We start from the raw sequence: 12,730 nt of genomic DNA on the forward strand, positions 1-12,730 counted from the left end.
TGACATTATATCGATATTATATATTCCAAGCAAGTCAAAAAAGTAAACCAGGTAAACCCACATTTTTTGAAAGACATTGAGTTTGGAAAAACATTACCTCATCAATGGTCTAATGATCCAAAGAGAATGGCAATAACGGTTGCTAAGGGGACTGAGGGCAGTGAACACAGAACTGTACAGTAAGTGTAGGTGCATTCTATAGAGCTCAAAGGTGTGAATAACCAACATCCGAACTTCTAATATCCACACTTCTGTGGATATTGCTGCTTAAATGTCACATGACCAATATTGAAAACGTGGGTAATTTAGGGATAGGCAACATGTTGAATATTTCTTTATGGAGGGGAAAGGAAGGTGGTAGGGGTTGATGGACAAACGATGTACTATTGACACAAAAGGTTTGTCCTTGTTCCTAGTTTTGGGACAACACAGCAGACAACATATATGATTCACGTGTCAACACAAGCTCACAGATTAAAAGTCGAGTACAAAAATATGGTTTTGCCTCATATTCATGCCTTTCAGTAAATCAGAATATATTCTATAATATTGCAGCTCTGTGTTGGTTGATCAGTACTGGGGATGCGATTCTTGGGTAAATGAGCGTGTAAAGTGAGACTTTCCGTTCCTGATCACACTTCATCACATGGATGATAAATAATATACAGAAAATATTTACCCTGGTTGCCGTAAAGCGCCTGTATTATGGGAATACAGACATATATTTGTTTTATGTACTTGTTTTGGTCATTTGCCCTTCTTTACACCATAGGCTAACATTTCCTTCCTTGTTGTTGGCATATTTTCAAAATGCGATCCCAAGGGCTTTTTGACTTTCCCCAAGTTTTTTTTTCTACAAAATAAGGGGATCTTGAAAATTATAGCTCTGTCGAATCTTGTTTTTAATGGCCTGTCCACTATCTGGAAAAAACATGAATGTTACTTTTGACATATTGCACCGCATAAATGTTTTAGCGGATGAAGTTCCTGGATATTATAAACTCCATGAGTCAGTGCCACTCCTCTTCAACTGTGCAATTTGCATTTGATGATAAAAACCACAAACCACAAGACTGGTTGTCCTTTGGAAATGCTTGCAGACCACATTCTGACTTAAAGAAGCATTCAGTTCCTAATTACACCCTGCCCTGGTCTGACTGAAGAACAGCACTTTTGTCCCTGATGGAAACACTGTGTGTGCTCAGACAGCAGCACACATATCATGGGGCCAGGATAGGTCTAACTGTGTTGTTCTCTCTAATTGAAAATTGAGCACTCATTCTTCAGTTACGTAAATCATTTAATACAGAGAGTAAGGGTTATTCTCTCACCCAAGCAGCGCCAGGACAGCATATTCATTTTCATCAAAAGCTTAAAAATGGCTAAGGGTTATGTAACAATCTAAGACACCAGACATTTCATAATATCCTAATGGACTTTTACAAATATGACATTTAATCACATGGGTTGTGGGATGGATAGCCATCACGACAATACATTATATTTACGTCCATCTGGGAAACACATGCACAGGTTGCTGTTAAAGGGATTCTTTTACATACAGATTATCTAGATCATGGATTAAATATATTTTTATAAATTATTTTAAGAGCTTTCTATTTTGAGATGCTACAGATCACTGGCGTTTTACTCATGACTGTTGCACTAATGGCATATTCCACCCTCTCAAATACTGCATAGAAACATCAACAGCAATCCATTATAATCTAATGCCCTTTTTATGCAAGGCAGTTTGGAAAGAAACTTCTGAAACACAGTATGTTGTTCAGTCTATGGTGGCATCCATCAAAATACTTTTCATAATCTACCCACTGAACATAGTTTTCAGACGGATATCACTATGACATTATGGTACTTGTACTACATACTGTATAGGAAGAATGTACCTCTACTTTTCACAATATATCTGAACTAACCCTCAGATGTATTCTTTATGTTAATCGGTTTTCTTATGGACAAAATATACTGTAAATATACAGTACATGTTGTGTTTGGTAGAATGTTTAAAAATATATAATTTAATTTGAATCATGAAGGACATGTGGTCATAACTAGCATGACGTTGTCATACTCATAATTCTAGTCAGAATATGAGTCTGAAAACTCTCCGTTGGGCTGTGACTATGGGGTGTGTTTCAACCGAACTCGTAAAACAAATGCCTCTTCGCTCAATTGGATAGACCTACAACCAATCAGAGCAACGTAATATGTTGTTTGTTGAAAACAAATTCAACCCAAGGGCTCTTTCGTGACGTTGTTGATTACGTTACTGTTGATCATCTGTCCATCATCGTATAAAGCCCGCCCTAGCAATTTCATCGGTCCGCCCAGATCCTGGTTTTATGTAGTCAACCAAATCTTTTTGTGGGCGGGGAGAAGTTGGGCTGGCAGCCAGGCTAGGTAATAACCCCATTGTGCAGAAAATAGGTGAGCACACAGAAAGCCAGATGCTACAATATTTACAAGCAAGACCTGCAGGTGCATTCTAATGGATTCATTTATTTTTTAAAGAAGCTGACCTGACAAAAAATGATCAAAACCGAAAGACTCCTGAAATATCTGAAAGCTTCCTGTTTCTTTTTTTCTTACAAAAAGTTCCTTAAATGAATTATGACAGTGAACGGAAAGGATAGAACCTCGAAGGTACACCAGGATTCCCTTCCTGTATCTCTACCTTGAAAAACATAGAAACCGTAAAATATATATTTAGAACTTATCATTACACTTCTGCTTAGTGTAATGATTACAAATTCTTACATACTGTATATAGTATTGCTCTTTTTAATGTGGTCAGGAGTTAAGAAGAAAACTAATTATCAACATGTTAAGCAATTTTCCCCCAGAGGGTATTAGGTTATGGTCCACAGAATATTCCAGATGAATGAAGTCTGCCTTGCACCTGATAACTTAACCAATATGGTGTTATGTAACAAAATGTATTATACGTTAATATACAGATACGGTTTTAAATATTAAATACTGAATACATAAATATTGCATTTGAAGGGAACTCAGGTAGTTGCTACAAACTGGAGAAATCCAGAAGGTCATATTAGTTCAATTTAAGACACAATGCCAATGGTGGTTTCATATGGGTCTCAATCAATACTTATATTTTATAATACATTTCTATTTTTTGTCCACAAGATCCTCCGAGTGAGTGTCCTAGTGTGGAGCACAATCAATTCTTTGAAGCCATTTTTCACTGGGTTCTTGGGCCAACTAAAATGGGGGCTGTGCAGAGCAAAATCCACTTCACAGAGCACTTACATCCCTTGGGAATGAACAGCCCCCTTTTTCACTGTCACTGAAGGACACAGCAGCCTGGAAAAAACCTGGGGCACGGTCAACGTTTGTGTAAGACCCCTAATTGTGACCTCCTACCCCATAAAGTGATGCTTGAATAGGAAGATAAGGGCTGCTTAATTATCTTAGGTGTCTCTCATTGGGCCTAACACTCCTCCCACCTGATTAGCTTGTTGAAGCGTCTTTGTGAGTGAACCTTGACTTGAAGGTCAGATCCTCCCAGGAGGCTTCCAGCTGGGGGGGACATTGTTCACGTCAAACATCTTGTTAGATTGAAAGTAGAAGCATTGAAAAGATCGGGGAGATTTGAAGAATCAGGCTCTATGATATCCTGCATAACATCCTAGCCACCGAGTATACACCACAGGGTCATAAGCTACATGTCAGATATTCCATTTTTTCAATTTCTACAAGGAGAAAAACATTTTCATGTTTTTTTCCTCGAGGAAGATGAAACCAACCATAGTGCTAAAACATTAATGCTAAGAAGATGTGACATATAACCTCAAGGAAGACATTAAAACGCAACAATTTGCATGTGCTGTCTGCCCTATGGCAGTACTGGAAGGGTCAGCGAAAATAGCATGTTTTCTCCAGCAGGATCAATGTCCAGACTGACCAAGTTAGGCTTCACACTACAATATTTTGTAGACTGGATTCAATTTCAGGCATAACAAATATATATTGTACTTAAACTACAGCAAACAGACTTGATTGGGACATGCTATTTATAATCAAGCCAAAACACCCAAATATGTTCTTCCGGAAATACAGCAATGCATAGACATTGGAGCCCAGAAAAGACAGGGAACCTTTTATCAAGTTTGGGTTTGATTGCAATCATTTTGATCTAGTGCTAATCAAACCACATACATCCTGATGACGAACCACTGTTACTTTGGGCACTAAACACTCCAGACAACAAATCAATCAACTGCTCTCTAACCATCCACATGTAACATTCAATTATTTTTCCATCCAAAGTTAAAGAGGTAAACACCTTGCTCCTTTCAAGCTATTCCTTTCCCACATACTGTGTATACCATGCAGGCAGTATGAGTGTGCTAGTGATCCACATGGTAGATTGAATCTGAGAGGTCTGCTATTGGCCTTTCAGCATGAGCTTTCCAGTTTCCATTTACTACAAGGCCACTAGCACTGAGGCCTTTGAGACGGCATATTTGCCCCCAAAGTGACAGGCTCCTAGAGAAAAAGCAGTCATATTTTATGTCAATAGGCAACAGTGTGCTAGAATGTAAAGACTGAGACCTGGACAAGTTGATAACACACATTCACAGTGAGCTGTATGGTCTTAATTCTTAACATTAATGTACAGGCATGAAGGCTTGAACAGCACAGGATAAATGAGGTTGTGTTTGACTTCAGCATCACTGAAACTCAGTCACTGTCTAACAGTGTATTCTTATTTCTGGTAATAACATGACTTGGTGACTTAGCACGCTAACGTGCACATCTGATTTCTGAACGTATTTTCCTGGTCCTGTTCAGAACAAATGCTAGACAACTCCCAATGAAGCTATAGTTACATTTACATGGATCACATGAACTAACTAGAATGTGAGTCTACAGCACCACAGAGAAGGTCTGCTCTCATCGGATTATGTGCTAAATGCCATGAAGCTAACGCAGCAATCTGGGCAGGCCTCTGTCTCCTGCTATCTGGATTTGAATTGGCTTCTATCAGTCTTGTGGTGTGCTCTCTTCTATCGTGGTGCAATGAGAGGATTTTCTAACTCTATGCTGGAAAAATCTGGGGCTGTGAACCGCATACTTACAAACCCATAAACCCCAGAGATTTGCTACGAAACTTATAGAGGTCCTTTTAAGAAATCCTCCCTCCTCTCGTAGCATAAGCCATGTGCCAAGCAGTTGGACCTGCCGACAACGGAGCCACATCCAAATCACATAAACAACGATATCAGAATTAAGGATTCCTTACTAATCTAGACCCCCTTGATGTAAGAAACTGATTCGGGGGAGTAGTTTTTTCGGGGAGTAGTTTTTTAACATTGCATTCTCTGGAGATATAAAAGTTCTTCTGGGCATTTATGTGTTGATATGAGAACAGCAGAGGGGGGTGGTTGAAGTGCTCTTTGTCAATAGAAGAGGCAGCAACGGAAAGGCAGCTACATGGCTGAGAATTTTCACAAGTCAACGCCACTGAGGTGCCTTGGGATTTCAGGAATGCTTCCCACATGGATTCCTATTCCAACATATTCCTACCGTAGGTAACTGGAATACAGAAGACAGCAGAGGACGTGATAGAAATATAGTAATTAAAACTAATTAGGGAACAATTGGTACATACAAACATTTTGTAGATACATAGGAAGTTGATGGGGGGTGGGGGGATCTCATGTTCGGCATATGGCTTTGTATGGCCTTTGTTCAACAGTTCATGTAAGGTAGATACTTAGATTTGTGTCTTGGAACCAGTCCTTGTGTTAGTGCCTGTGTGATATAATAATACATTTCCATGCTATTAATTCAGAAAAATACTGTACTGGAGCTGTTCATATCACAAAATCATGCCCCTTTCAGGAAGCATGTATTGTAAAGCAAAAACTGTGAAAATGCTGCCCTTGCTTAAAAGTTCTGTCAAATAGGTTACATTTTCATCTCCCCGTACATGTTTTCAATTATTTTTCTAAATCCTAATTGTACAGTATGTCTGCATAGAGATCATCATTGTCAAGTCCTGTGAAGTACACAGAAAATAAATACAATTGCTTTTGACTATTGTCCTTAAGAGCCATTATGTTAAAATTGCAGACACCAGTATTATCTTCTTAAAAATAACTCACACAGATAGACATAATTATGCAAATGTTTAAGTGAAAATTCTATGATTTTATTTAATCCAACATAATACAGAGCATGAAGATGACATGTCTGTTGAGAACTTTTTCAAATGTGTCAGGATAGTCAGTTTGACATTATTTACAGCCTTCTAAAACAGTTGTCTAAAATCAAAAGTACACCAGAATCAATAGTGTATTCATATTAAGAACTCTTGTGTCTTGCCTGTTCTCTTAAGACACAAAATACCACAAGAATATGATAAACGATCCTTGACTACTGGATGGACATCCCAATTATCAGTGATTCATAATTTGGAGATTTGGGTTGGGTTTTAACCCCATGAAGTGGTTATGTGTATGTGCACAGTGTAACCTGTACTGATCATGTATAAATGTTTGCGTTAGTAGATATTTAATGACTTAAATTATTATTTATAGAATGGCTTATAAAGGAAAAAAGTTCCCAGTTTATGTATATGAAATGGCACCACAGCACCAGGACAAATTCCTGAAGTATGTAAAAAATCCTTGACAAGCAAAGGATTCCGATAAATACAATTAGTCTATGAGCACTTTATGTCATGAAAGTAAAATCAAGTCTTCAACCATACGTGCATTTAATGAAAAATAAGTTTTACTAACTGTAGATTGCAGAACTGTATTTGTTTCAACAAATGTTTGCTAGAGAGAGGAATGTGACCTAATGAAAGCACATTATCAAAATATCTGTGTTAGTGGTGTAACGTTTTCAGTGAAGTGTAAAAAAGGCATTGAGTTGCTCACACTCCTGCATTCTTTAAGTAAAAAAAAGAGAGAAGGTCAAGGGAAGTCAAGAAAACAAGCCTTTTCCTGAGTAAAACACTACCATGCTATAACCTTACTACACTAATGAAACTGAAGACTGGACTATTACAAGCCAGTTATGAGACTGAGTCACAAGCCTTCTCAAAAGTGGGCTATGTGTCAAATAACATAAAATGAACTGCGCAAAAATTAACGTTAATCCTGATAGGAATTTTGGAGCTCAAGCCGAAAAGAAACTTTGAGTAACACCTTTAAAAAAATGTTTTGGTGTAATGATACATTGGCGAACGCTGCCACGAGAACTGTTTTCCCTCTGAAAGTTTACTCTGAGTCAGAAATATCTGTGTAATCCTGGAAATACATGCTTTAGGAGCCTAGTGATGACAGTATGACCTTTTTGCACCTAGAGAATTGAGAATAATTGATCTTATTACTGCATTCAATTAGTAAGTCATATTAGGACTCAAATAAGGTACCTGTATATCAGTATCAGTAGCCACAGCCTGTAAACTGTACGAATGAAGAAGGAAACTATTGAGAACTGTGTTCAACAACGTTCTGTTTGAACTTAACCTAAAGAAATTCCATGAAATGACGTGAACATTTGTTTCCTTAATTGAGAGGAGTAACCACTGGGAGAATAGGCAATCACTGGCTAATTATTTGCTCTGTCATGATGACCACCATTGTCTGTCAGACAGCTATCCTGGAGAAGTACTCCAGTAACACAAGGTTACAAGCAATGAACTGAACAGACTGATTGCAATCATGATAATTGGTGCCTTAAAATGGAGACACAAATAGAAGACCATGAAGAAGAATCCCCACCAAGTTTCACCACCACTAACATGATTACTATTTTAATAAATGCTGTACTCCTTAATGATTGTTTTCTAGATGTATACTTGAAACAAACATTGGAAAGTGATCTCCTTCCATACCCTCTCTTCCTGTCTTTAAATGGGAGTTAAGGAAATGCAACAGTACCATGACCTCTGTGGGATCAATACATGATGCCTGCAGCTCAAAGGACTCACTGGTGCATGATCCCATGTATTACTACAAGCTCTTACTGGAGCGTATGTCAAGGTGCTTGACATTTTCAATTGTAAAGCGAAGGAAGAATAGGACAACCAGAAAGAAACACAAGAAACCCCTTCTAAAAACTCTTTATGCACTCTGGACCATGACCGGTTACTTGTGACAATAATTCAGACAGACTGGAGGGGTTATTGAGCTTCAATGTGAACAGGTGAATGTCTGATGGCAGTGGCAAATGTTGGGATATCATAAACGAGGTAAGAAAGGCAAAATGACAAGGCGCTAAAGCTTCTTTCATCATATATCAGTGTCTACTCGATTTAATTAACATTAGCCAGGGAGTTGATAAGGAAAAGGAAATGTAATTATGTGGGTCAATTCCTTTAAGACCTTCTCAGAACACTTGTATCCCAGAAATATCACCTCTGCCTTGTAGCAAACCTTTATCAGGTCTGAAGGAAATCTTCTCAGAAACGACTGATCAAGATTAACATGAAATGTGAAACTAAATGTGTGTTCCCCCTTTATCACTTTCTAAGTACACATTTTCATGTTGTTCTTGTTTGTTTGTGCCAGTTTAGATCTTCTGAATGGTCTTCATTGCTGAAAATGTAAAAAACGTCCATGGCTTTAGCATTTTACAGATACCAAAAGGTCTGAACTGCAATTTGGAGAATGAAAACATCTAAACCAGAGAAGGAAGATATAGTCATGAGGTACAAATCACACTGTCACCATGGCTCCTAAATATAGCTGGATCTTCTCACTAATCAATGGAATAAGCCAGTGACTGACTTAGATTGAATAGAGGGCTGTCTAGGAAGAGGGTTAGCCTTGTCTGCTTGTTGTCACTATGTGTCTATGTAAAAATCCATCAATTCCTTCATGCAAAATAGCTAGTAGACTGATTTAGCATCAGCTGATGCATATATACTACTACACATTAGCCCATGTTTGCGAGGTTTTGAAAAAAAATATATATATATATTTTTATTCAAAGTTAGATGTTCAATTCCTGGTCTTGGCATCAGTGCAATATACTGTGACTCACTTTCGGCAAAGAAAAACAAATTGTGTGGAGAAGATCAAAAAACTAAACATCAGACTAAAAAGAGTCAACAAAATCCACAAACACAGCCTTTAAGACTGAATGTTGAATCAGCTATAAATACACAGCTATGTTATAATTGTTTTCCTCTGCCATCTAAACCAATGAGTCTAGAAGTAGACTGCGGCACAGTGATGGACCACATCACTGGGAAAATGCACTGTGCCTCAGAGCCTGGGCGAGCTGCCTGTTGAATGCGCAAAGCAGCCAGCCAAAAAACACAAGTTGGTGCACTGCTCTGCCTGCAGAGCCACCATGCATGTGGACATCCTCTTCACAGACTATCTCAAGACTGCTTAAGATGGCTTTATCACAACTATGTGACTACTGTACTTCTATTACGAATATTTGGTTTAAACAAAGTGATGTAATTAATGTAAAAGGCAGGTAAATAACCACACCGGACATTTGTGTTCTGATCTAGGAAACGGTTCAAGATGAAGATAGACAGTGAATTGCTAGCGGAGTATATCCACTAAATATGTATTACACTGTATGTTTATATGTGCATACTATATATTACAGTGTATATTATAACCGTGTTGCATATGAGTTTGACTGGATATCACTGATTTGAAGGTAATATGGGTTTATTAGTTCAAAGCAAAAATAGCTCTTGGGGTCCCCTTCTAAAGTGTGCCTTTTTCGTACTTTTTTGAGAGCAGTTCTTAATGGCTATTGTTCCAGCAACTGGAAACCTTACAGTTAGGAATGAACTAATCTTTCAAATATTTGAAGATAACCTGTTAAATAGTGCACCTCACATGACCCAAGGGTCAATGTGAATGAGTAACAGAACGCTGCTGGCATTGCTACACCAAAGAGGTTGTAGGTAGAGTCAGAATGTCTATGGTGGATGAATCATACCATGAACAGACCAGTGGCTGACATAGTTTGTCAGTTTGTCTGCTATTCAGTTCTAGTATTCAGACTGTTTGCACTCAGGCTGTCAAAATGATGTCTTCATGCAGCAGTACAATGAAGTTTATAATTTAGGATTTATTGCTTGCTTTTTGCGCAGTAGGCTATCCTTATATTACAATGAAAACACATTCAATTAAATCTGCACATACAGATATGTATACAGTACAATATTGTCAACAATCTGACACTTAAGATACAAGATCTTTGTTAGAAAAGGTACTTACCAGAAAAGCACAGCCGAGGAGCGATACGAGAAGAAAGCCCAAATTATTGGACTCAAAAAAGGGTCCCATCCCTAACTGAGAAAACTCTGGGACCACCAAGTGTCCTTTCAAAAAGCAGGTTTACTAAGATGGATGCACAGTTCCGATGCAAATAACCTACTTAACAGTCTGGATGAAGTATTTCATCTTTATACTCCATCTGTCCTCTTGACTGTGATAATGGCTCGAAAAATCATAACTATTTTTAATCTCTGCCTCTTTTATCTGGACGTTACAATACGTTCAAACTAAGCCTGTTCTCTTTATTTCTGAACATCTGTGTTTTTTCTTCCTCTTCTGAAATTACATCCACATGTCAGAACTATTTATGTCGCTCTCGCTCTGCGGTGGGAAGTTCAAATGACTCTTTGTAGGGAAGAAACCAACGCTGTATTTTTAGGTATTTAAAATTTCCCTTCAGACTAACTTAAACACTTCAGTATGGAGCTATGCGCTTGCATGCCATACCCAAACTTTCCTTCCAAAGAAGCAACGTACAATGGGCGAAATAAGAAAATCTTATACCAAATCACGTGCCGCTTTTCAGTTATTTGATGTCCACAAATTAAGCCCACCTCATTGATCATGTCATCATCGAAAAAGCATAAGTCAAGTTTCATTTAAAGAGATAATTCACTTGTTTAAAAAACGATGGTAGCTACATGTAAAACACGGATAATAGCCTACTCTAGGTCATACACTGACAATTGATCTAATTAGGGTATTACCCTACCTAGCCTACCGTCCTTCATGGCGTATATCCTCGGGCAGGAAATGACTGTCCATTTAAATGAACTACTTTAATCGTCGTATCGACTTAACAAAAGTTACACACCATATCGGTTATGAGGACGTATGAAACCCCCAGACCTACAATGTTTACGCATGGTGATGTAGTCAGTCCAAGGAAAGCGCCAAGAGATCACTTTAAAAACGATTAACTACAGACAAAAAAACTCCACAATAAACCCTCGCATATGGATACCGTACAATAATTTGACTCTTTCACAGTCCCATTTCAGAGCACATGTCAAAGTTGAGTTTTCTTAATGTTAAATGCGGCTCCAGATGTGTACGACAGCGGTTCGTGATCAGTAATGAGTAGGCTGTGTGTGGATGAAAAAGGGGGTGGAAAGAGGCAGGTATTAGTGGGCAGCGTGAAAGCTTCTCATTGGTCTGCTCTTTCTTGCGTTAGATTAATCCACGACACAGAACATCTCCACGGACCTCATAGTATTTCTAAAATGTTTCATAAGAATCGAATAAACTGCTTCTTGCGTAAATTAAAAATTTTCATTCAGAAAATTCAAATTCCTTGTTTTTCCATTAGGGGTGTGTGTTTCAACCAATTTACAAGCACGCAAAACATTCGGGTTGGTTTTGATTACTTTTAATTTCCAAAATCCACTGAAACGTTGCACTGTCTGGGACATCTTTGTCACATCTAATACAGTCATGCATGCAATTTCTGTATCTAACAAATTATGTTTATCTAACTACAGTCTTATCAGTTGTCAGGCACAACAAATAATTACTTTTACTCCAATCATTAAATCAATATAGATGTTGCATTGTACAGGGATGTGCCAACAAAGGAGCGAAAATAGATCAATAACTAGACCTCACTTTAAATAAACTGTGAAACAATAACAATAAAGAAGAAAAAACAAAAGGTAATTTTGTTATTTGGTTTTGCTGGGATTAAACTGTGCACTGTGATCAATTGTACTACTGTGTTGCATCTTGATGTAGTGATAAATGCATTGTTGTGGATTTTGGATTGGTGCTGAGGCAATCAATTATGAATGAGTGTGAATGACGCTTCTGTGTCACCATTTTCTTAGTCATGTCACAGACACAGTAGAGCAGAGACTTGGCATGAAAGTACACAGTCAAGTTGGGGATTGCTGTCCATGGTAACACGTCACATGGGCATGCATGTTAAAGAACCATTGAGTATATTGTCCTGATTTTAGTTTAGTCTGATCTTAATCTAGAAGTCATGCAGACTTTGATACATTCAGTTGATATTCTGTATATGTGGATAGGCAGGGCCAGACTATAACGACAGGACAAAACTAAGAACAACTTACGAGAGCAGAATAATTAGGATGAGAACATTGTCACCATCCAGCCTCTTGTAATTCTGTAAGGTTGAAACAGCGATGTGAGGAGAATGCACACTCTTGGTGGTGGATGTGGAAGGTCAACACCATGCTGTGCTTTTGCAGAAAAGTCACAATTATTTTAAGATTATACACGCGTGTCTGTGCAAGCAAGCAAGCAACATTTATTTATAAAGCACTTTAAAATTCAAGGTGAAGCACAAAGTGCTCTACAGTAAAAACATTAAAAACAATAAAAGAATAAAAGAATAAAAAGCCCTAAAATACAAAGACTCAACACGTCTCACACAATACAAAAATATCAAAAACAGTAGC

At 38.0% G+C, this 12,730-nt stretch overlaps 1 protein-coding gene across 1 annotated transcript in view; it reads right to left on the reverse strand.

The window, feature by feature from the left end:
• Window positions 1-11,371, reverse strand: part of pth1r (parathyroid hormone 1 receptor) — a 28,952-nt gene extending 17,581 nt beyond the window's left edge. The window contains exon 1 of the mRNA XM_047028253.1: window positions 10,251-11,371. Coding sequence (XP_046884209.1) covers window positions 10,251-10,319 — 69 coding nt within the window. The 5' untranslated portion in view covers window positions 10,320-11,371. The remainder of the gene's footprint in view (window positions 1-10,250) is intronic.
• Between the last annotated feature and the right edge of the window lie 1,359 nt (window positions 11,372-12,730).

Source organism: Hypomesus transpacificus, chromosome 10 (assembly GCF_021917145.1).
Source record: "Hypomesus transpacificus isolate Combined female chromosome 10, fHypTra1, whole genome shotgun sequence".
NCBI lineage: Eukaryota > Metazoa > Chordata > Actinopteri > Osmeriformes > Osmeridae > Hypomesus > Hypomesus transpacificus.